Consider the following 25,485-nt stretch of genomic DNA (forward strand, 5'->3'; position numbering starts at 1 on the left):
AATTGAGAATCGTACCTATCATAGATTTACATAGAATGGTAGAGAAAATTCCGATCTGTTTCGATGCTCGACGCATTCGTACGATGGCTAAGAACAACAAATTATTAGCTCGTCCGAAAAGTTTCTTTCTTTTTATAAGGAAATAATGGATGCACAACATTTTTCGTTTTATATTATTTTATCAAATTACGTATGATCCATTTTGTTCTATCAAGATAAAGATCACAACGTTTGACAGATTAGATTTCATGTTTCTATAAAGATGTATCGTTGTTAAAGACGTGTCTGTAAAAGAAAGACACTTTTCGAACAATCTAATAGATATTAAAATACAAAAGCAAAGGTCATTCGTTCTTTCATTATGTACAGAACACGTACAGTGTACACAACATGGTAATTAAGGTGCTGATGCTATTATATTCTTCCTCGTAAGCGTGGGTGTACATACACGTAAATTTACGCCCTACATTCTAGACAGACACGTGCAATGGCTTAGATATAACCTACCCCGAAATATTCTAAGCGACATCCGGAACGTGCAAGGTTGATAAGGGGTGATATTGCATACACGTGTACGCCACACAATAAGCTGAAATCAGATTAATTTACGGTTAAAGTGGCGTTGAATTTTTAGCATCTCGCTTACATAGAACAGATCGGAAATCATAACGAAAGTAAATTTACAAAAATAGGATTGCGTGAAACAGCCATATCCGAATCACATAATCAAATTATTAGATCATTTTTAAATCCAATCAACACGCATTTTTCTTTCTAAAACTAAAAGAATGTATCGTTTGAGCTAGGTATCACTCGATTCTCGATTCCTCAAAAATGTTTGTTCCTCATTTTTGGTATCTGGAAATTCACGATAAAATATTTTAGTATCTAATAATAACATTTTGCAAAATAATTTTGGTGGTTTTTTTTTTTATCGTGAAACGTAGCTCTGCTAGGAATATGACGCGCACTATTACACAGAAATATCTAAAAAATATGTAGAACAGTGAATGGAAAAAGATAAAGTTCGAGGAGACTGGAAAATGGTGCAGAAAAGGAGACGAAAGGTAGAAGAAGAGGGCCAGTTGGGGGACAGATAATCAAATAACCTGCACGCACCGTATAAATTATCAATCAGGCCGCGATTGTGCAACCCTAACAGAGGGAAAGAGATAGGGAAAGTTGGACAGAGAGAGAAAGTTAGTCGTGTTGGTAAGGGTTGTTACACGTCGCCGTTCCAACAGGGCGGAGAGGAAGATCGTGCGAGAGAAGCGTCGTGTCGAGTGACCCTGCAACGGTTATCTTCCCCTCGTGCGTGGGCGTGCGTGGACGTGAGTTCACGCCCTTAGTCTCTGGGATGACACGTGCAAAGAGGGTTAGATGTGTCTGACGTTAAAGGCGACCTCCGCGTATCTTCTCCCTCCTATGCATATTGGAAAATTACATGTGACGGATTTGGAATTCCTGAAAAGGAATAATTACGTGAAGCGTATTTACAGTGAATAGATACAAAAAGTATGATACTTCAAAAAAAAAAAAAAAAAAAAAAAAAAAAGGAAGAAACGTAGAACAATTTTTATTTTTAGTGTAACTTCGATTCTTCATTTGGATTATGAAGCATGAATTATGCGAATCTTTTTAACGAACATGTTAATATATCAACCAGTTTCTTTGATAAGAAAACGATGTTATAATTACCAATACAATAAAAATAATGACGAGACGAAAGAATTAATTAATTCTTTTTTACAAAAGAAAGCCTTACAGCACCTTAAAAATTTATTAAACGGACACAAAGTTTCGCATGTTTAATCTGCAAGAGTAGGGGCAAGTTTTGCCACTAAAAAAAAAAAGTGGCCGCGTAATTCCGATTTTTTGTTCAATCCTACTACGTTCTTGCCATAAAATTACACGCATTTTCTCGCCACAGTATCAGGTTCTCATTCGACCGTGAAAAAGGCGGAAGGGTAAATAAAGACAATTACATATTTTTCTTTTGATTCTGAGATTGTGTGGATCCCCGCAGTGGCGAATGCACAGTGAGAGAGCAAAAATACGAGGGTGGCGCGACTGGCAGGGGTTGACATGCGGGCGTAATCCATGCTATGACAGCGAACGAACGGAGCCAGTGGGATGTATGGTGCGTTGATGACATAATTGGTATCATTCGGAATCTTCTTTTGAGGTAACCCATGGTGCATCCCCCTGTACAATAATAAGTAGACACACACGCCTTGTCCATCTGTACGAACTTACACGAGGACAACCTTCTTTTTCTATGGCTCGATATTCCCGATCGATGTAAATAATTGGAATTGTAGAAATTCGAAATATGGTGAAAAGAATTCTATGGTACCTGCGCGTGTTTCGGGGGTAGATTTGAGCATATTGTAAAATGTTTGTGGAAGGATAGTGATATCATATGAATGCAGATATAATTTGCGGGAAATTTAATGAACGAATTATTTACTAGAATAAGACTTACTTACTTAATAAAATTATACATATACTTACCTCTTACTTAACAGGAAGCTTAAGATTGATCAGAACCAAATAGATCAGTTGAAACTAGAATTTATTAAAAATACTATTGTAAATACATAAGAAATTCAGAATAATTTTATTAGAATAACTCAGAGATCTATATAATTTCTATTAAATAAATTTTTAATATTTGCTAGTATGTTCAAGACTTTTTTCCAGAAACGTCCAAAAGTAAAACTGAAACAAAAACTTATTTATATTAATAACGATTTTTCTATATGTGCTATAATGTGTTCTATATGTGGAATTAAAAAGTATATATTACAGTCTGCGATGTGTAATTATCACGTCTTCGTATTGTCTCAATTCTATTTCTTTCATTTTTTATTTCATAATTTCGTCTAGTTAACGTTTTAAGTTCGATAATTAAATCCCAATATATCAGAACTGCGATTTGATTGCTGTAGGCTTTCGTGATCGAAAAAAGCCCAAATTCCTATGTTCTTTATTATAATAATTATTACATGCAATACCCTCCTCGTCATTCAAACGAAAACAACATTTCTCTTTAAGACCACTTCTGGCAACACTATCAACCATTTCCTTCGTCAAACCATTCTTACGATTCATTTCTCGTCCTCGGTTCGTGACATTTCTCTTTCGTTGATCTTCTTCCACGTTCAAAATTTTCATTTCTTCATTATTTTCACGTACGATGTTATTAATTTCCAGATTCGCATTTTTGGAAGAATCTATCAAAGTCGACGAATTTTCCTTCGTATCTACGTTACCAACTGAATTATTATCAGCGCGATCTTCGATTAAAATCGATTGCGATTTTAAATTATCTACCAAACAATCCTTAACTTTATTTTTATTTTCTAAATTAGATCCTCCACTTTCGATCGATTGGAAATTTTTCACCGTGTCGATAAAGTCAATCGCTTCGTCTAACCTCACACTCGGTTTTATTTTCGGTTTCGTTCGAGATCTCACAGAACTTAACCTACACGAATCTTCTTTCAATTCTTTCATCTCTATCTCTTTGTTTTCTTCTTTAGAAACGAACTTGAAATCAAATTGATCCCTCGTCATTGGATTTTTCGATCTTCGACGATTTCCTATTCTTATCGGTAATTTGGAGCAAGCTGAAACTTCGGAACGAATTTTCTTCTCTACCACTATTGGTGAAAACTGATTGCTCGTCGAATATTCCTTAATCTTCGATTTATCTAATTTTCGTTTCAAACATGCCGCCGTTCTCTCCATAATATTTGTTCTAACTTTCTGATCGTTGGTAATGTTGGAGATGTCGCTAGCATTCACTATTTTCTTCTTGTTATCATTTTCATTCTTCAAAACGCTACCTGGTCTCTTCAAATACTTATTTGCTTTGTTTGTCCATCCAAAAGTATGTTTATTTCCAATTTTACTCTGACTCTTAGATTCATATTTATATTCCTCTTGATTCTTTATAGAATCCACAATTTTAGAATTTTTATGAATATTTGTAATTGTAATTTGATTTTTCTCAAGGTCAGGATTTAATTCTTCTTTTACTTTTTTGCTGTTTGCTGAAGGTTTGTTAAATCGTTCATTATGGGAAGAAGAAACAAAGAAGCTTCTTTTATCATCAGTAGTTTCTGATGCATTTTGACGTTTTATTAATGGCGACGGATTATTCACAGAATCGTTTTGCGGAAATCTACTTTTCCATTTTGAACCGTCATTATTCTTCGCTGAATGTTTCGGAATTGGATAAGTATTACTGTCTAAAGGAACGTGTTGTTGATATGGATAACCAATTTTCTTATTTTCAGAAACTTCCTTGCATTTTCCATTAGTTTTATCGTCCAATGGAATAAAGTCCCAGAAGCTACTTTTAATATTACTCTTTTCAACTTGATTCGACAACGTGTCAAAAATAGTCGAGCTAGAAAGATGTTCAGTGGATGTACAAACATTTCGTAAGTCAGATAAACTGTCTTTATCGACTGCACGATCCACGAATCGTCTTGGTTTGTCTATGGAACGATTAGAATTCGTGTTTCTTAACCTAGAATATCTAGAATATTCGTTATTTGAAATTTTATTATCTTGTTTATTTTCAATTTGATCTAAGTTTTCACAGATATTTTTTGAAAAACATCGTGTTTTTTTTCGTCGATCTATAGGCGATGACCATGTTCTGGATCGAATTCTGTCTGAAGTCAATTCAATCCAGTCTTTTGATATTTTATTTGAATTCGCTGAGCTGACTGGTTTTTCGTTTCTTGAACTGTACCTAGAAAATCTGTGATTTCTATGCGATATTTCGTCGATATGGTCTTCGGTATCGTTCAAAGAGGACATATTCAGTCTTTGCCAGTGAGGTTTCTGGTATCTTGGTGAATTTCGTGGGATTTCTTTGGATGTGAAGTCTTCTGAATAATCTTGTTTCACAGAGTCCATTCCTCTATCGGTAATAGGTTGATCGATAAGGTTAGTATCTAATCTATTGTTAGAATAATTGGAACGAGCGAATTTTAATTTAGCTCCAGCACTTTTTGGTCTCGTTGGGTAGGATTGAGAAGGATTGTTTTTTTTTATATCGTTTAGAATATTTTCATGAGTTAGGTTAGGATTATTGCGAAATGTGTTTGAGATTTCGTAAAAGTCGTCGTCTGGTTCACAGGAATTTGATCTTAATCTATCGGCTGATGCTCTTAATTTGGTTCTGAAGTCCTTGGGCCCTGGACTTCTCTTGAATTCTACGTTTTCAGTAAAATCTTCATGTGGAGAGTGATTTTGCCAGTAGTACTGTAGAATTAATTTAAAAAAGAAGAAAGGGGAAAATTTTATTGAAAAATGTTTTCCAAATGATCAACGTGTATTTTTAGTGTAATATTACAAAAATAAACAATTGTTTATTAGCAAAAAAAAAAAAAAAACAAAATAAGTAGAATAAAGAGAAGAATGGTAAAAAAACAAGCCTTCCTTTATTTAATATAGTAATTAGACCAATTAAATGTCTAGAACATTTTTAGAGCTAAATAAGATTTTTAAAAAATTTCAATTTTCTGACATAAGTTTCATAATGGCTATACAAAATAGGTTAGGCAATTGTATTGAATAAGATATAAAGATTCGGAAAGCAAAGTTTTCTACAAATTTATAAACATTAAACGTAATGTATAAATTTCAATCTAAAGTATTAAGTTAAATGTACTCCAAGTACTCTCAGTTAAATGTAACTGTAGATACTCATAATTGATTTAAATAAAATGTACCTGATTAGTTCCATCTTCTTTAAGAATAAAGAAACATTCTTCAGTATCCATTGCGTCAGATTCATTTTGTACGCGAAATCTTTCTCCGTAAGATTTATTTTCGATTTTTTCTGGGCTATACGATTCCCAATTTCTGTGCTGTTTTATCTTGGTCAATTTTGGAGAATGAGATCGATTAATGCGTCGTGCCGGTAACCTGGCATCGCAACCTGTATCCGATAATTCAACAATTTTTCGTATATCTTTGGAAGTTTTAACAGAAATTATAGGCGACATGTTATCCATAAAAAAGAATAATGGGCTGTCCGCGAAGGAATTCATGCTCAAAATACATAAATGACAACTGTATTGCCTAAAAACTGTTAGATGTGTATATTGTGTTTGAAGAATTCACATTGCTCGATTTGAAATTTCGCGCTAAAATTTCACAGAATTTTGTTCTTCATGAGTCTACTTGATTTCATGTGTGTCACTTCAAATTTTAAATGAAATAATTATTATTTATTTTAATTGCATTTTTTCGCTGACATTTTTGCGAGCAGATTAATTATATCCATCGTCAAGTGTTTTCGAGTGTGTTCATAAATGAATTGTTATCCTAATTTTGAAAACTTCATAGAACGATTCTATAACACTTTTAAATGGTCTATTGCAGATTTTTTATTGTCAGTAGGTAAATAGAATATCTGTTAAAATTGATAAAATTTGTTGCATACGTGGCGCTACCTTTTGGAATTCGTTATTATAACACATTCCAGATATCAAATATGATTTTATCACAGACGTCACTTAAAAAGATACATATATCCAACTAGTACGATTGATATTTAATTATTATTAAATATTTCGAAGAAGAACAACATTTGATCAGAAAATTAAACAAAGTATAAAATAAATTATAGATTTCGTATTTTATGGAACTTCGTATCATCACACACGAACTATCTAATTATACTTATGTAATTATAAAAGAATGTTATCGAATAAAAATTAGGTTGAAGGAATTCAAATATTTACACTTATTAAGGACTATTGTTTCATAATATTATAATTAAAATCACCTGACTAATAGAAAGATTTAAAAGAAATAGAATTTTGTAATATCAATTAGAATACTACATTCAAATAGAGGTGTCCATGATTTAGTTGTTTCGTTAACCCGAATGACTTCTTATGTTTTTTATGTCGCGCACAGAGTAATTTAAATATTCTGCTAACCTGTTTTAATACTCCGTGTATGGAAAATCGGCAGAATGTTTTCAACGGATCCGATATGTTAGATAACGACGACAGGATACTGGAGAACATAGAAGTGAAAGAAGTAAAGACACCAAGCCCTTTATCTTCTGCTGGTAGGAATTTTATTTTCTCCAATTCTACATGTACTGTTACTATTAAAGCTTCATTCTCATCTTTTATTTAATTTTCTCATTTTAACTTATAATTAATAACAACGTCAGTGTGTAGTTATAATTTTTAAATATAAAATTTTATTATTATTCAGGCGAATGTTATTTTTCATTTCTTTCTGAATCATTATCAATTATTGGAAGAATCAATTATGGCATTTTATATAATTATAACTATATAATAATACAATTATATAATTAAATATAATTAAATCGAATCATAATATTTTATATGTACAATAATCGAATGATTGAAAATATTTTTAATTCATTTTCTATCTCGTAACCTCTGGCATTCCTCTTTTACATCGCAAGTTCAAGGAATATCGACATTTTTATCATCGAATAAAGTTAATGACGTGATAGCAATATTTTTAGAACGGCAACTGATATTGTTCTCAGCGAACAAAAAGTTTAAATGCAAAGTAGTCGATCCTTAAAAATCCATATTAGCAGCTAATGCTTTTGAATTGAAAGACAAATTATATTTTTGATCAAAATTCTGTAACTTTTAAAAATTCTTAAAACATCCATTACATAAGCTTTTTAAATATTATTATACATACTTCTATATATCACTAAATTTCATGACAAAACTACACTAAAATGTTAAAATGAGATTTTAAAACTTTGAAAACATTGAATACAGATTGAAAAATTATTTAATAAATTTACATAATATTGTTATTTGACAATGTAGAGTCATCCCAAAGGTCTTCGTAGCGTATGTATAATAACATATTTATTTTATGATTATATAATCAATAATATAATTAGTAGAATCTTGTTGTAGAATGCACAAACTTTAGAGTAAAATTTTGTAGCATTTTATTTGACTAAAAATAGCGTCTTTACAAGATTTACGAAAATTTTTCGTAATATATAATATACGTAACGTATAATAATATACAAGTTAAATGAAAATGATTTCAACTGTAAAGAATTTTTCTATGCTTCGAACCTAAAATAAATAAAATTTATGTAATCCTAATGATTAGATCGTTCGATTAACGAAGACGAAGAGAACACAGGAAGCGATAGCAGTTCCGGAGGAAGTTCGCCATCCGATCTCAAGAAGCGTCTTCAGCATCATCCATCACCAAATGAAGTGACGCGACTGGCTAGTCGCGTAATCAACATCAGCCGTCGTCTATCTCGAAAACGAGATTTCTATTTCCACGAAACAAACAACCGAATTGAAGAAAACGAAGAAACAGAAGAACAGGAAACAATATTTCCCAAAAGGTCTTTTGGCGATTTCAAAGCAAAAGACGCACGAGTGCGAAGAAGGGCGAAAATTCATCTCGAAAACGAAACAAATCGAAATATGGTTGTCTCGAATCCAAGTGAAATCAGCACATCCGACTTACAAGACAATTCAGTCAGCAGTAACAGCCAAACATCAAATAGAAGTTCAGTGATCGAAAATAAAGTTAAAGGAATGTCAGAAAAATATTCGGTGCAACATCCATCGGTAGAAATCGAAATGTTAACAAATAATACTCAACGACATTCATCATTATCAGCAAGATTATATCGTAATCAACAGGAAGAGACAAATAATGATTCCTCTAGATCTCAAAAAAACGTGTTCCACCATATTTATCCTGACACATCTAGCGAAAATTTACCGAAAAATAGAATTGAGTTACAACCAATTTCACCAATTTCGTTGAAAAGTTCTTTACACAACAAATATAGACCTTGTCGTGGAGTAATTTTGCAGAATCTTAGCTCTGGCAGTGAGGCAGATTCCAATTTTGAGGTTATGTCGGACAGAATCGGTTCTAGTCACAAAATTGATCGTTTAATGCCTCTTACGCCACAAGAAACTAATATTTCTCCAAATTTATGTACTAATAATTTGGAGATACAAAATCTAAACGATACTTTATCTTTATCTTCGGAAAGATCGTCTAACCAAACACTTATTAATTCATCGAGGAATGATTATCTTGAAAATGTTTCGTCTCTTGTTCCAAGAATGGATTTCAGTGGAAGTAAATTACAGCAGGGTTTAAATAAACCTTTCGTGCCTTTGGCTTCTTTGAGAAAAACACCGCGTGAAAGGTCTTTTTATAGAAAATTGAGCAGTTCGAGAAGCGATTGTGGTCAAAATATGAAAGAAACTGTAGAAGAGCCAATGTTCTTTTCTGCTAGGCAAGAAATTCGTGACTATAATAAAGAATGCTTACAATCGCCACAATCTGTGTTTGAAACCCCGACTTATCCCAATATGCCCGCAAACATTCTGGAAAATGAAATTTCTAAAACCTTATCTAATAATATGGTAAATTTTGGAGAAAATATTTATAATGAAAATGCTAAACAAAGTAGTGAGAAGATTTTTGATCAAAATGAACAGGAAATAATCGCAAAGGAATATATTAATTCTCCAAATTTGAAATTTTATGAAAATCAAACTTTCATTACCTGTGAAAAGATATCTAATGAAAATACCAACCGTGAGAAGATTCATTATCAAAGCAAACGAGAAATAGTGGCAAATGAGTATTTCAATCCTTCTCAAAATAAAAACTTTACTTCAACTCCAAAAAGTGTAGCGTCACCAGAAACTAATGTACAAAATTCAATATTTGGAAATGGCTCAAATAACAATTCAGAACTTTCTTCAAATGCCGATAATGGACAAGGATTCAAGGAAGCAATATCGAAAAGTATATTAAATTACGATAACAATGAAATTAATATTTCTCAGTTAAAAAATATTACCTCGCCGCCATTTAAATCTAATGCAAGCGAAGATCAAAGTACAGCTTCTTCGTTTAGAGAGTTTTTCGTCAGCGACTTCGCAAAATTGACACAAAACGGAGAAAATTGCTGTTCACCACAATCTATCATGAATAGCGAAGGAACACATAATTCACATGGAAGCAAAATTGTCAATAGCCAAGAATTCATAAACGTACCAACTCTAGTTTTAAATTCACGAGAAATATCATACTCAACATCACCAAACAGTAAAATTTGTTCAGAGAGACATTTAGATTCAAATGCTTTGATCATAGCGTTGTCAAACGCGTCCTTGAAACAACAAACAGCGAAAGATGTTTTTGGAAATACTTGCAGCGAATCCCGTACTGATAGCAAGACAGTTTTTAGGTTAGGATCCTCTGAAAATAATTTATCGATGGATGTACGTTTCTCAAAGTCCGATGAGAATCGAAGTAAATTAACAACATCTACAACATCTTGCAGATCATCTCTTAGTATAAAATCTAAGATACCTATAAAAATACCAAGTAATAGAAGCAAGCTATCAATTCGAAGTAAATTTAATGAAAGTGATAAAGGAATAATTAGTCCAAGAAATTCCAGTAGACAAACTTTTCGAAGCAATTCCTCGTCACTTGAAAATCTTCAATTTGTTTCTACATCGCATGAAAATTCACCTTTTATGAAAAATTATGCGATTATGTCCGAATCTTCTACGAAAATAGAGTCACAGGAACAAGAAAAATATTTCAATTTGGAGAGTATCAAAAATGAGTCGGACAGTGTGGAAAAATCGAATGTAATTTTGGAAGACGCTCGATCAGAAACTGCGAGAGAAGAGAATCAGGATTATGATGAATCTTCCATTAATCGTCGCACGATAGACACTTTTAGGCCGTTGAATTTTTCTGATAATCCAAAAAAGTCTGAAAAGAAAAACGAACAAAATATTCTCGAGCAAAATATTTCTTCAGAAGATGAATCAGAAACTTCGTCACCTTACGATACTCGAGAATCAGTAAAAGAGATCGAAGAGTCAGAGGGATCTAAAGAATTTAATACTTTTTCTCCAAGAAATGTATCTACCAGTTTTCCTTTAGAAAGTTACCGAGATAAACATATAAATAATACTTACGAAGGAGAGTGTTTCGAAAAAATCACCGAAGAACGGAAAACAAATTTATTCGAGAATCAAATAGGAGATGGTGGTTGCCAAGAGTTTCTGATCGAAGACTCAGGAAAATTGAATTCCTTGAACACGTCTGCAGAGGACGAAGAACTAATTAAACCAAGAAAAGTTACTGATAAGCTTCGATTTTCGCTAGAAAAACTAGCAGTCGAGCAGATTCGAAAAAATTTAAACTCTGAACAAACGAAAACTATTCAATCAGATACCACCGCATTTTTTACAGAGAAATTCTATGAAATTCCACAATTTACTCTCGCAGGTTCTTCCTCGATGTCGAAGCTGCGCTATGACAAATCAAGAGACTCACCACGGTTTAAAAAGAAGAGTCAAGACAGATTTCCTTTCACGATTTCGGAAAAAACGAGCATCGCCTCGATGAAGTTCAAGGTACCTAGTCGGCTAGGCAACCTGGACGAAGACGAGGAAGATAGAAGGTACAGGTTAGACACGCACCCGAGTATAACTAGATTGGCCGGTTATGCATTGGAGGATTCACCCGCGGAGATCATCAGTTATATGGTGCAGACAGAACTGGAGAATCGTTACTTAAAATCTTCTGGGATGAAAGGACTAGTAAAAAAAATTTCTGCCAGATGGAAAAGACCGAAAAGATGCGGTAACGGAATTGGACCGACGAAGGTAACTAGCGTCATTTACAAAAATCGAGATTATCAAGAAGAATGCGAGAGCTCAAATTGCTCAGAATCGTCATCTTTACAGGAATTTAAAATATACGAGAGTTTGGAAGGAAAATTATGTAATCCTGAACCTAGTCCTGACTCTCCAGACGAAAAGTCGCCAATAATTTATAACAAAAATTTATCTGATACGAAAAATAGTAAAAATAGGCTGTCCAGTATTGAAAATCCATGCAGACGCTATGATCGTGATGATATGTGGGTTCAAGCGTTCAAGAATTCTAATCACGAAAAGGGGAAGAAAAATGTAGAAATAGCGGATGAAGTAGATGAGGATAAATTAAAAAATCCTTACTCGGTATTTTTTGTAAAAAGCGCGCAAGGGACGCCAGAGACCTCTACTAAAGCGTTTGTTCCGAAAAATGAGAAACAGAAACAAGATGTTTCTATAGAAAAACGAAAGAATCGGGTAAAATTTCATGCAAATTCTCTAACCATGACATCGAAGTTAGATGAAAATGTTTGCAACGAATCCATTAAGAACAGAAATTTTGAACGTACTAGAAGAAATAGAAAAGCGCAGAGCGGATGTTTTTGTTTACGATTTTATCGAATGATCATACCGATCTCATTTGGTTCGATTTCCAAATATCGGTCAAGAATAAATGACAATTCATCGTCGGTAAAGAAGAGATCTCGTATGTCATTACAGAAAAAGAAAGGTTGACACTTGTATCCCATGCTCTGTCGGTAGAACGAATGTTTGTTGAATTTTTATAATTATGTATATACATACATAAACGATTAACAATTGATTGCAAATTAACTTGGAAATTTTGTTTTAGTTGTTAGCCAAACTTAAAGATATTTTTTATCTATATATGTATACTTGCAGAATTATGTATTCGATTATTGTTCTAACTCATTTACACAATTTGAGTCTTTTCTGACTCATCTTTATATGAACATTTTTTTAATTGTGAATATCTGCAGACAAAATATACATCGAAAATCAATAACAAGAGTCATGACAAATAGGAGTATGATGTCGTCGTTCATATTCTTTATTTATACGTCGTTCATACATATCTCATTTATTCTCAATATTAGTGTTGCACGCTTACTTCCATCTTTTTTTTTTTACCTTTTTTATTCTTTTTGCTTTCCCTTCTTTGCATACGAGTGAATCTTTGCTGAAGATGCGCGTTTATCGAGTTTATCGCCTTAATAAAACGTTCTTTCGCTACGCTTTCTTTAACTTATTATCGTTATTATCGTTACCATTATAGAAAAAATAAGTCTTTAAATAATCACATAAGAGCCGTCGAGCCGTCGAGAATCGTGAGGAAAAAGGAGTGGCAGGGAATAAGAGAGAACGTGTTTATATACATACATGCATACATACGTGTATTTTGTAAACACACATGTAAACGATTCGCGTATAGGTAGTCACGTATGTGTATACTCGAATGATAATCGTATGTATGGGTCTGTCGTGTGTACGCATGGGTATATGACGTATCTGCACATGTGTATGCGTTAAGTATCCAAGGATGAAGGTAACATGTTTTTCGAAGTAATAGAGTTGGTTGGCTCTATATGGTATTTTCGCTTACCAGCTCCCTCGAAATAACGATGATGTCGCTCTAAGCCTAGAAAAAAATCTATCTACCGAGAAGACCAGTCGTTTTCGTTTTAATTTAAAACTATATATACGAGGTACGCATTACGCGTTATTCCGCTATGTGGCCGGGAGGAGCTTTAATCGATTCGATGAAGAGAGGTGGTCAACGACCACCGAGAGAGATCGGCGAAAAGGAGCATAAAGGAAACCAACTTTAAAGGCAATGCGTTTCCGCGATCTGCCTCGAGAGTACGCTGTTTCTTTCTTTCGTTCTTAGTTTTTTCTTCCTTCTGCCGTTTCTAAAAAAGGAATAGAAGCTCTCGGTTCACGCAGTGTATATCCTTACATGTTCACGTGCGTACACAGAAACAACTGATCGATATGCACAGCGTACATTGCTAACGTTATTTTTGTCTATCAACCAATTTACCGTTTAATCAATAACTGTGAAGAAGAAAAGGAACTGAAATCAGTAGAAATGAAACGTATTAAATAAAAACTAATTAATTGTCGCTCATTCGCGAACACATGAAAGTTTGGTTTCGCTTCGAACGACTACGAGGATAGGAGTCGAATATCATACTCGTACATCGTGCTAAACGTCGTAATATCTAGATACTATACGATGTTGAGATTTTTTTATAAGAAATATGTCGATTGAAATTCTTTGAAATCCATGTTTATCGCTTATCATTAACAAAACATACCAAAGTCTATACTTAATCATACTAAACGAAAAAATCGAAATCGGGTGTTTTCTTCCTTCCTCTTTTAGAAACTTCGCGAAACTTGTCTAAGTCTTCTGACTTTTTCCATTTGGCCCTTTTAGCATATGCACCATTCGACTTCGTCTGTTCGAATTTCGCTTACTTCTTGTTTATTCGTTCATGGTCATCGTCGTTGAAGCTCGCACCATCAGGACGGGACTGACTGGGGAAACGACGTCACAAGGGAGGTGGAATGGAAAATTCTTTCCGCACGTAAAACAGAATATAGGGTTTACACTTGGCGACTGCGTCCGTGGTTGCTGGTCGTACAGAGCTATCGTTAAAGTGAAACCATTGTCCGTCGTGAACAGCGAAGGCAGTATAATGTCCAGTTCCAGCACTAAAATGGATATTCCAATATTTATTCTCAAAATAGATACCATAGCTCTGTTATACAATAGATGAAAGCATTGATTTTATAATGTAAAAAATATGGAATACTTATAAGACTGATGAAACATATTGAATTTTGCTTTGTACAAACAAATATAATATACGTTTAGCTTATGGTGTATTGCCATCTTAAAATGGATATAATGATATGTTTCTGCATCCATAATTTACAGGTTTTATTTAATTCGATAATTTTTTATCAGAATATAAAATTGTATATACATTGGCTCATTGGAAGAAATTATGAATGAGTCTGATTCTGATGATCTAATAAATGAGTTTGTATGTAGAATTAACATAAAAAAAAACGTTTGAGCATACCCTGAACCGTGGTGTACAATAACGGCAGCTAAGTCATACAGGTGACTATTCGAAGCGCCCAATTTCGTCCCACTCACGCCACGCACCGTAAATGCAGACATATCAAGTGATTTCATTGGAAAATCCACCTGTGTGTCTACCTTCGAGCGATAGGAATTGCACCACCTAAATCTTTTAATGTGAAGGCACAACACCTAAAATAAAATAGAATTGTTAAACTATATGTTACAAACAAAGAAAATTTATAAGTTAATATATGTAGACGAATACTATAATAAATATTCTAAAAGTATTTCATTTAGAGAATTTAAGATTATAATTATATTTTGAAATTACAGACAATAAAGTGTGTATTGAACTGTACAAATTAATGATGTAATCAATACAAAATAAAAACTTACATTTATACATTAAGTAATGAAACGTAAAGAGATTCAATATATTATAATATTTTCGAAACAAAACGAAAATATATTCTATAAAAATATTTCTAAATATCTTCTAAATGAAATAGTTAATAAAAGTATGCTAACATTAGGCAGCCTGTGTATCCAGAACCTCTTGGTGGATCTCTGTTTCCCCATGCAGTTGTCACAAAAGTATAGTTCGCTATCAGCCAGCTCTTCGACTTTGAAGAATCTCGTTAAGCTGTACGTGAGACTGCATACTTCTTCCTGTTCTTTCGTTCGTCTCTGCAATCTATCCGGTATATCCAGTGAAAGATCCTGAAAGGGCTCGTGCGTCTTGGAATCTGTACGGCAGTTCATGCAGTGGACCTGCGCGAGGAAACGCGATCCATAATTTGTCCGCGCTTCTCCCAAGAAGAAAATGAATAATAAAATGACTCTCCAAAACAATATTGATTCGGAAAGGGCACTCCCTCTCGTCATTTCGTATTGGAATAATAAAATGTAACCGGAAACGCATTAACCCTCGCCTGGTGAGTGCCGGATCATTTTGATACAAGTTGTGTCATGCATAGAAAGTAGGCACCAGTAGAATACCAAAGTAGACACTGGTATTATATGCAATAAACAATGCTGATAGAACTTTGAGATGGTGAAATTATACCTTCTTAAATTTGATAATAAAATAAGTTTCCTAAAAATAATTCTTTTGTGTATATTTTTTTCATAATTAAAATATTTTTAAGAAAAATATTCTAAGATTAGACTACCAAAATAAATTAAGCAATAAAGTAAGAATACAAAATTACAATAATAATATTTAATCACTGTCGTTTCTTTTTATTCTTTTTGCCAACATTATGTGTTTTTGTGAGCTTCTAAATACATCATCTCTGATTTTTCTGAAAAACTTTTGTCCTGTATCGCTTTAAAACAGTACGATACAGTACAATATGTATTACCAAATGTGAAACTTTTATATATAGCGAAATAAATTTCTCGTGTAATAACAACAGCTCTAGAATCTTTTATCATAAGCATTTCTTCGAAATCCACACATAAAGTGTATGTTATACATCAGAATGATACAGCATCATCCAGCCGCAAAGCGTTTGATAATCGATGACCGAGGGTTAAACAGAGCTTCCTCCTTGAACAATCCTACGACTTACCACGCTAAGAAGGGTGCCTCCAAACACGGCTGTGACGATGCTCTGCTTGCCGCGCAGACCGAGAGGTTCGTGTCCCAGTCTGGGCAACAATTGCAAGAGCTCGGTGTGCAGTCTGTCCAACATGTAGGTAAGAAATTCATGAGCGTCTTGTTGTTGGTAGCCTCGAAATCTTGGTACGACTTTCCAGATGACAAGGAAAAGGCATTCGGGCGAAATGGCTTGACCGTTTGAGCCACCAAGATTCAAACCAAGGAGTACCTTCCTGAGCTCTTCCGCGAGTAAGGCGTCACTCATAAACTCTTTTGCTCGACCGGGCGTGACGATTCGCCCTCTATGTGTGGGCGGCTCGTCGAATGGTATGCCCTCTAGGCATGGCATCTGCGTGAGATACTCGCAAAAATGGCTGATGTTGTTGAATGATTGTAACACAACATTCATAAAACAGGTGTTGCCGAGATTTCTCAGGCCGACGACCTTCTTCTCTTTGGTTATCTTGGAGCTCCTACGCTTGGTCGCCGGCCGATTGTCCCCGCTTGTGCCGTCCAACGAGTGTAGCCTCTTCCGCGCTGTTCTCGGTCGGAGATTCCTTACGACCACTTCCGCTTTCCACAGGGCGTCCGCGTCGTTATCGTCACTGTTCTCTCTCCTCGAGGACGGCGTCGTAGACGGCGACGTGTTCCAATTCTCTTCATTCTCCTTGTGCTCATCTTTGCGAAATGTGACGCGACGTATCTTCTCAATTTGGCCGCTCGTCGTGTCGTTAATTACATACTCGTCACACATGTAACTGAAAATGAATGCCTCTGTAAGTACTGACAAGTCAGGATCGGTGTGCTATTAATTAATCGAAGGGTTCGTGGGTGGATTCTTTATTTTCTTGATATCGAATATTCGATGAATGACTAGCTACGACTTAACGCGTTGTGGCTAAATACAGCCATTCTTTATGGTACAAGAAACCTCAAATTTGAGGTATTACGGTCTATATTAATTACATACTTATAAAATTTGAGATTTGGATTATAAACCAACAATTGAATATGGGAAAGAGAAAGACAAGATTTGTTTTTTTTTTTCGAAATTAAATGGAAAGAATTTATTTATGGTTTCTGAGACTGTTGTACCGATCGAGCTAACATATTGCTGCTAATATTGATAAAGATGGCTGCCGCTAACAAACAAAATGATGGAGAGGGAGAGGCATGTTGGTGAGATTAAAAATCGTATCAACTGACGCGAGGAAGACTCGGACCGTCGATCTGTGTCGCGGAGAATGGCGAAAGCGAAGGGTTTAACTTACCAGAATACTGCCAGGTTCTCACAGTCGATACAAACACAGTGCTGATTATTTTCTTCGTGATGCTGTAATGCATGGCCTGCCACGTATCGTCCACAGTGAATGGCTCCACAGTACAAACAGAGCCACGTACTTTTCTCAGTGCCACATACTATCGACAATAACAAAGCACTTGATAAAAACATTGCCCTTGCTATGCATTCTAGTTTAAATGTTATCGTTCTGTGTTAAAACTGCAAACGATATAAAATTAACGAGTAACAGAGATTGAAAGCACCATGTTTCTCAAAATGGTCGAATTCCATACATATTTCATTTCTAGGATCTCACCCTTTTATTTTTTCAAACCGAAGGTATGAATTGAGGTATAAATATTGTAGAATATTCTAAGCTTAAAAATTAGAATTTCTTATTTTATTGATTCTGAACTTAATACTTGTTCTTATTTATCTGATATTTAGAATAATGACGATTTTCATACTATAAAAATAGTGCGTTATTTGTAACGCGTTACAACCTACTATCTTAGTCTTTATGAATCTAAGTTTTGTTCTTAATTACGTGATCCCGAGAATAATGGAAATATCATACATTATATGTTTTGTAATTCCGATTTTCGTAAATTTGAACGAGTTTCTACCAATTATAATTCGATATTTTTGGATTTTACCCTAGCTGCAGCTATTTTTGAAAAATTTCTAGAATCTTTTAGAGTTATTGCATTCAGGAAATATAAAAGGCGATCATTACAAAATAATATAAGTCCCAAGTCGGTGTACTATCTTCTTGGCTCGTCCCGGCTTACGTAATTCTCAAGAGATCGCGTAAAACCAGGGTGAATGGGAGGAAGGCTGTTCGACACACCCCCTTTGCAGTCGATCGATCGCAAAATGTCTCGCAGTGCTATCAAGTTTGAGATTTTGCATGCACATTTCTTTTTTCCCCCTTCCTCATACGTATATTTTTTCAGCACCATGACGTATGTATGATTTTAAAAGCGAGTAAAATCTATGGAGACGTATGTCAAGTTAATTGATCCCATACCAAGAATATACATCTGAGTAATTAAATACGATAATGAAATTAATAAATTCGATAGAAAATTCGAAAATTCTACGCCCATGCAATTGGATCGATTTCGATCATTTTTATTTTGGATTGTTTGGTTCGATACCTGACTATTTTTAGCTACTTAAATAAACTTTACACCGGTAGAATAAAAGAGAAAGACGTAAAATTGCTAAAGGTAAAAAAGCACGAGTACATGAAAATTGAGATATCGCATAGGTAGGCCAACTGAAATCCAATCTTCTAGAAGCACGTATCCCTGTACACACCCATTTGTTTTGCAATCTCGTGTAAGAATTATTATAACCCCACGCCCTGTGCAAATTATATTGTCTTATTTCTTTGTAAAATGTACTAGGAATTTTAATTACACGTTATATACATTGGAAGAAAATTGTTCGGAAATATTGCTTGAAATTGTATAACTATTGAATTCAGTATTTTTATAAATTTCAAACAATACAATGATACATCTTAAGATAGAACAAAATTTTTCTTATATTTATATAACAGAAAAAATATTTTTGTGCATCAAATTCAAATGTACAAATATAGTTTTACATCGAAATTTAAAATGAGTTGATAACCTGTAAATGATAATTTGGAACATCAGGTATTATATCTTGCATATATGTGTATATTATTAAAATAAAATATCATAGAGACCAACGTAAGCTTTGTTAGATTATAATTAAAGTTTCATTATCGATGGAAAAAGATAATCCAATCGAGCCACGTCTATCGAATGTTCAATATTTCAAAGTGGGTAATAATTCTCAATTTGATGTAAAAATACGTTGCGCATCACGCTGTATTCTTGGAAGATCACGTCAGTGCAGCTAAGGTCAAAATCAAATAAAAATCGTCGATAGAGTTGCATACAGGTAGTCCGAGGAATCCTAAACTCGAAAGACGACTGATCGTTGACCATTTCATTGATGTGAGAGGTATATCACGTGAACCATAAAAAAAAGCTGGCAGGGTAACCAACAATCATCTAACGAGCCACGTATCCATCCTTTTACTCGTCCGTCTCTTTTGTCATATCGTTGCGTCTCTTTTTCGCTGGTTGGTAACGAACGATACGATTCGCCACGCCTACTGCGTGTTGCGTCGTTGAAGAATTTCGTCGACGCATTGTCCAAGCGACGGAACCAGATAAAGATAAAGAAAGGCGACAAACGCGTGCACCATCAGACTCTTCGGTTCGGTGCAATCCCGGCAGAAGAAAAAGGAACGATGAGGGAAAAATTCGTTTCCCGAGCAATACGACTCGTATCGAGGCATCCGATTAGCAACGACGCCGTTATCGATTTTGCAACGTCGTACCCGAACCAGCTTGCAGCGCAGGAAAAGAGGCAGAAGAGGGATGGGAGGGGAAGGTGTGGAACATGGGGTTCTTTTATAGCCCACGAGGGACGATTTTTCTCCTGCGTGACTCGCGCCAGAGTCGGGCTTGGTAATTTTTACCAGCGTCACTCTCCTTGCGAGATATTTAAATTGATCTTGCAACCTGGATATGTTTGCGATTCGTTGAGCGTGAACGATCTCTCGGGAGAGACGACGACGCGACGCAAGGAGTATCGTTTCAACGATATTTGTATATGTTGACTATCTTGCCGAATTCAAAAAACTCTGAAATACAACCTAACCAGAACTGAATAATAAAAAAAACATCGCTGGTCTGACTCATCGGTCGCGCTAATACACCTTTGAAATACTCTCTCCTTGACTATGCATGTTTTGTTTTGTTCCACTATTGTTCCCTCTCCCTCCCTCCTTTCTCCTCTTTCTCGTTCGGATATTCAGACAAGAGATAAATATGCTTCGCGAATTCAATAGATTCTTCTCGATCCTCAAAGATCAAGGATATCAAAATCAAGAAAAAGAAATTTCAGATTTTCTCGAAAGAATACGTTGCAATTAAATGACTCGAACCTTGGTGAAACGTTTCTTCCTGCCTGCTCTACTGTAAGAGGTCGCTAAAAGAAAAAAAGACGGCGTAGTGCAGCATCGATTATCGAACAGAGCGAATCGAGTCTCTATTATGAAATTTTCCGTCTACAACGAAGATCAGCTTAAGAGGGAGAACACATAGGGCAAGGGAGATTTAAATATATGCAATAAAAGTATTGTGTTTATTTTAAATATAATATCAAAGGCAATGACTATAGGGAATAGGTATAAAAATATCAGACGAGAAAACAAATTTCAAATCTCAAACAAGGAAGAAGTATTCGTTAGATTATTCTATTCATTGATTTTTAAATGTATCTCTCAGATGATGATTCTTGAGAATGTGGATGTATGCAAGTTGACAAGCGGAAATGGAAGAAATTAGGAAAAACGAAGAAGATGAAACGATGAACACGTTTATCAGGCGAGTTCTAATGACAGATCTCAGGCCAGCTGATTAGTGCCGTCTGGTATTGATTTTCCAATGACGACCGCGCCGCATACTGAGAACTCCCAGCAGGACGATGCACACGCGCACGTCCACGACGCTCTTGTTCGGTCCGTGGAGAGACACCCATGAACGGAGGACACACACACACATAGATACTGTATTACATATATACATGCATACATGAAGAAGAGGAGTGGACTTTCACGTACAACGGTACACGCGCGTATAGGTTTGTCTCGCATTCATACGTATTGGCACGTACACATTCGCGTGTATCGAGGAGAGATGTAAGTACTATACATATCGGTGCTGGGAGTTCAATTCACAATACATACAAATAGTACTAGGAGTCGTGCGTTCATAAGTATCATCGATATTCGCGTGTATCGACAGTGATATACAGAAAGCGAACGTAAACGTGTACTTTCGTGTCCTCTCTCATAAAAAACATGCATTAATATCTTTATAGGGAAATAGAGAAATGGTTCGCTTCATCTTGTCGGCTACGACGGCTCAAGGCCGCGAGAGGAACGGCCGGGGCCGCGGTCACGAGAGGTAAAGAGAGAAAGAGGAAGAGAAAGAAAGAGGCGGGGGGAGAGAAAAAGAGCAAGACCGAGAACACAGGGGATAAAGAACGCAAAAGAAACGAGAGAAAAGGAGATGGGAGACAATAGAGGTGAAGGAAAGATCGAGATCGGGCTTTGAGCGAGAAAGGAGTGCAAAATAGAATCCAACTTGAGAAGAAAGGATCTCGTGGGGGCTAGGTTTTGATTTTCTATATACATCTTTCTTTCAATCTGCTAAGAAGGATAACGGTACGGTTTCTTTATAAGATCCTACCTGCACAGACGAACGGTAGATCCTTCGTACAATTCGCTTCTACGTCGTTACCGCCGAATTGGACGCTTTGAGCAAGATGTGGACACTCCATGTTTTCCTAGGCACGATTCCGCGGGGCCCTCGTGGCCCCTTCGTCGGCGAGTGCCTGCGTACGTACGTGCCTGCGTTTACAACGTGTGCTCTTTCTCTCTCTTTGGGCAAAGGAGAATATGTAATGGCAAGGTAGAAAAGGAAGGATAGGGTGGGAATGATATTCAGAGAAGGCGGGGTACACGCTTGGTGCCCCGTAATATCTGTCACATAGCGCGAAAAAGATTGGCTTGACTATTTCGTTGTATGTCTTTAAGCGAAAAAAAGAAAGGGTGCAACTGTTCTCGATGCGCAACGACGACGGACTGAGGAAAACGACCAGACCGAAAAGAGCAGTGGAGCGCCCGACTGGCCCCGACTACCGACCGAACGCAACCGAGCTGCGTCGGGCTCGGTTCTGCGGTGGTCGGGCTACCTCCAGAGTCACAGACCACTAATAGTCGACTGACTCGCCGGTTATACGGTCTCTCCTCCCTGCTCCCGAGAGTTCCAACATTCGTAGGCGTGCGATTACAGCTACTCTCTCCGTTTCTCTTCCTCTTTCTTCTTAACTTCGTCTGGTTCACCAGGTTGTGCTAGGCTACCTAGCCTTGGATCGTGCTAGGTCGCGCAGCCTCTGAACAACTTGTCCAGGTCCGGCTCAACCGCGTGGGTGCCTTTGGAAGGGCGACGATGCATTTCATTGTCGCGTCGATGCAGTCGTGTACATATTAAGCCCCGTTATCTCTTGCAAAATATTATATGAACTTCGAAGTAATAAACTTTATTCGATGCGGTACCTTGGCTTTTCGCAATTTGAGCTACGATATCGCTGATAAATACGATACGAGAGATAGGATTACTCAGTTTCTATGTTTGCGATTAAAATGACGAGCTTCGTGCAAGGGAAGGCGAAAATGGTTGATGTCGTTGAGAGTATGTATATATGCTTTAAATGCACTGTACATAACTTTGATATATAATTATAATTGGAGCGGGAAATCGATACCGTTGAATCTCCGTGATAGTAACATTTTTTACTACTTTTGTTACTCTTAATATAACATTACGATTATTTCTACCATATGTAATTTAATGCAAAATAATAAATTAATATGAATTTGATAAACTTTTGGATCGATATACTCGTTTTATGTGTAAAAATAATGTAAGAAGCAATTTAATATTAATATCTTTCAATAATGTTATTTAAAATATTGGAAAAAGTAAATGAAAAAGTTAATTTTAATAACAAGCTATTATAAATTATAATGTACATAACAGTACAGAACGAAGTTCGATTAAAATGGCCGACTTGTGCGCACGCGTACTATTACTTTAAACTTTTCACATTCTACCATTTATATATTTCAAAATCTAACATTAAAATTGATTTGTATTTTTTTTTTTTTTTTTTATAAATGGATATGAAATATGTTTCTATCAAAGTACAGATAATCAATTACATTAATTTTAGCTTGTAGAATTTAATATATTTCTCAATATGTATTTTATTTTACAGTAGCCTGTTACTTACCATAAGGAAATCAATATATGTACACACTCGAAAGAATGACAGGTTTATACGTTAAAATCAGTTTGAGAATATAAAATTTTTAGAATGTCAGCTTGCAGTTTTATTGAAAAGTGCAATACTAACAATCTTATTTAATATAAACAAATAAATTTAAGAACGTCTGCTATATGGTGGTAGTTGGGATTGTGTGAGTTGAAGTCCTGGAATGTTGTTAAATCCAAGCATTTGTAACATTTCCTTGGTTTCTGGATCTACCTCGATAATATCGTGCTCCAAAGCAGATACCTCAGGAACATAGTTGTCCCTACGTTCTCTCTCTTCTTCTTGGAGTTTGATGGAAATGCCACGTACTTGACTGTGTCTCAGACGCTTCATCAAGTGCGTGACAAATCTGTTTGGAATAATAGGATAAAGAAATTCAATAAAAAATTGAAATAGATTTAAATAAGAAATTGAATACACTAATTTATAGCATTTAGTTTTTGGCACAATCCTTAAAAGTGTTTTAACACAAAACATACACTTTTGTAAATACATACCCAGCGATTTTGTTTCGCAAAGATTTACTGGGGATAATAGCAATTTCTTCGCATATCCTTTTATTTGTATGAAAGTCCATGGTCAATCGAGTATAATATTTCTCGATGATCAGCTTCGCGGCCTTTTTGACCGTCTTTGTCCTGACACGACTCTAAAATCATATTTATATTCCATTTCATGCTATTTAATTCATCTTGCACTCATTTAAAACAAAATATTGGAAAACACTCTAAACACATTCGTATAACCTCAAAATTTGTAACAAAAGATAACAACCTATTACAATACACTTTTACTATAAATATTTCAACTTTTCAGTATAAAATAATTTATAGGATGTTGCTAGATAATTCGTTTGTGTACTCAGTGACGGATTGCTACTGCTTTTTTAGATCTTTTTCTAAATTTTATCAAAATATACGTACCATGATGAATACCGTTCCAGAAAAGAGATATACCAAAATGAAAGAGAGATACTACCGCCTCGAACAACCAACGGCCAAATGGAGAATTAACGTGTTACCGTCATAGAATTACGGTCGTGTATCGTCCGCCACATAGAGGGCGCTGATGTCGAGTGGCCAAAACTATTTCAAGAAAGTAAAACATGGTGGAAATAACCAAATGAATTTTTTTATCATTTTTCACAATTTGTATGATACTTTACAAATAGGTATACATTACTTATTCATAAATAAATTTATTGATGTTCACTTTAGGGGACACAGAATTATGGCTTTGTATCGTTTATTGTTTTGACTACTCTGCAGTAACGCCAGTAGTGACAGATTAGAGAAACACAGATCGCGGCATCATTGTGACATTCTTGACCACGGGAGTTTCGGGACCTGTATATACGACCGTGGATCAATAGCTACACTAGGGACATCTAGAACTTACGTTGAATCTATCTTCAGAAATTTTATTTACGTATTTGCAGAAGATAAGTAAAAAAGATTAAAATAGAAAATTTGAAATTTATACACGAATTTTAGAATTAAGTTTAAATAAGGTTAAAAAATAATATTCTAATAAGTTTTTACTTAAGAGATATAATATTTGTAATATTTTATATATTCTACAGAAGATAATGTAGGGAAGTTAACTAAATAGATATTTATATAAATATTTAATTGTAATTGTAAATAGCTTTATAGTATATAAATACAACATTGATTATATTAGTAAGTTCGAGTACTTTTACTTGTCAAAACGAAAGATTTTCTTTTCTATAAACAAAATCACGTTGCAATTGATTGCAGTAGGGTGGCACCACCACCCTTCATACAGTTCCTGCTCCAGTACAGACTGTCAGTGG

At 35.1% G+C, this 25,485-nt stretch overlaps 3 protein-coding genes and 1 long non-coding RNA gene across 4 annotated transcripts; 1 reads left to right on the top strand and 3 right to left on the bottom strand.

Moving 5' to 3' along the window:
• Positions 1-2,925: 2,925 nt before the first annotated feature.
• On the bottom strand, positions 2,926-6,029 carry LOC139996273 (uncharacterized). The gene is made up of 2 exons (XM_072020527.1): positions 5,754-6,029; positions 2,926-5,283 (listed from the first exon to the last, which is right to left on the bottom strand). Exons 1-2 carry the CDS (start codon positions 6,027-6,029, stop codon positions 2,926-2,928), a joined length of 2,634 nt encoding a protein of 877 aa, XP_071876628.1.
• Positions 6,030-13,105: 7,076 nt separating this feature from the next.
• Positions 13,106-22,565, bottom strand: LOC139996289 (ubiquitin carboxyl-terminal hydrolase 3). The gene is made up of 6 exons (XM_072020575.1): positions 22,022-22,565; positions 17,710-17,857; positions 16,410-17,196; positions 15,364-15,606; positions 14,831-15,024; positions 13,106-14,456 (listed from the first exon to the last, which is right to left on the bottom strand). Exons 1-6 carry the CDS (start codon positions 22,110-22,112, stop codon positions 14,294-14,296), a joined length of 1,626 nt encoding a protein of 541 aa, XP_071876676.1. The 5' UTR covers positions 22,113-22,565; the 3' UTR covers positions 13,106-14,293.
• LOC139996307 (uncharacterized) lies at positions 21,343-23,722 on the top strand. The gene is made up of 2 exons (XR_011802192.1): positions 21,343-21,468; positions 21,651-23,722. It is a non-coding gene; the product is annotated as an uncharacterized lncRNA (long non-coding RNA).
• On the bottom strand, positions 23,699-24,672 carry Rps17 (ribosomal protein S17). Its single transcript, XM_072020597.1, has 3 exons — positions 24,593-24,672; positions 24,167-24,318; positions 23,699-24,018 (listed from the first exon to the last, which is right to left on the bottom strand). Exons 1-3 carry the CDS (start codon positions 24,593-24,595, stop codon positions 23,778-23,780), a joined length of 396 nt encoding a protein of 131 aa, XP_071876698.1. The 5' UTR covers positions 24,596-24,672; the 3' UTR covers positions 23,699-23,777.
• Positions 24,673-25,485: the final 813 nt, after the last annotated feature.

Source organism: Bombus fervidus, chromosome 17 (assembly GCF_041682495.2).
Source record: "Bombus fervidus isolate BK054 chromosome 17, iyBomFerv1, whole genome shotgun sequence".
NCBI classification, from domain to species: Eukaryota; Metazoa; Arthropoda; class Insecta; order Hymenoptera; family Apidae; genus Bombus; species Bombus fervidus.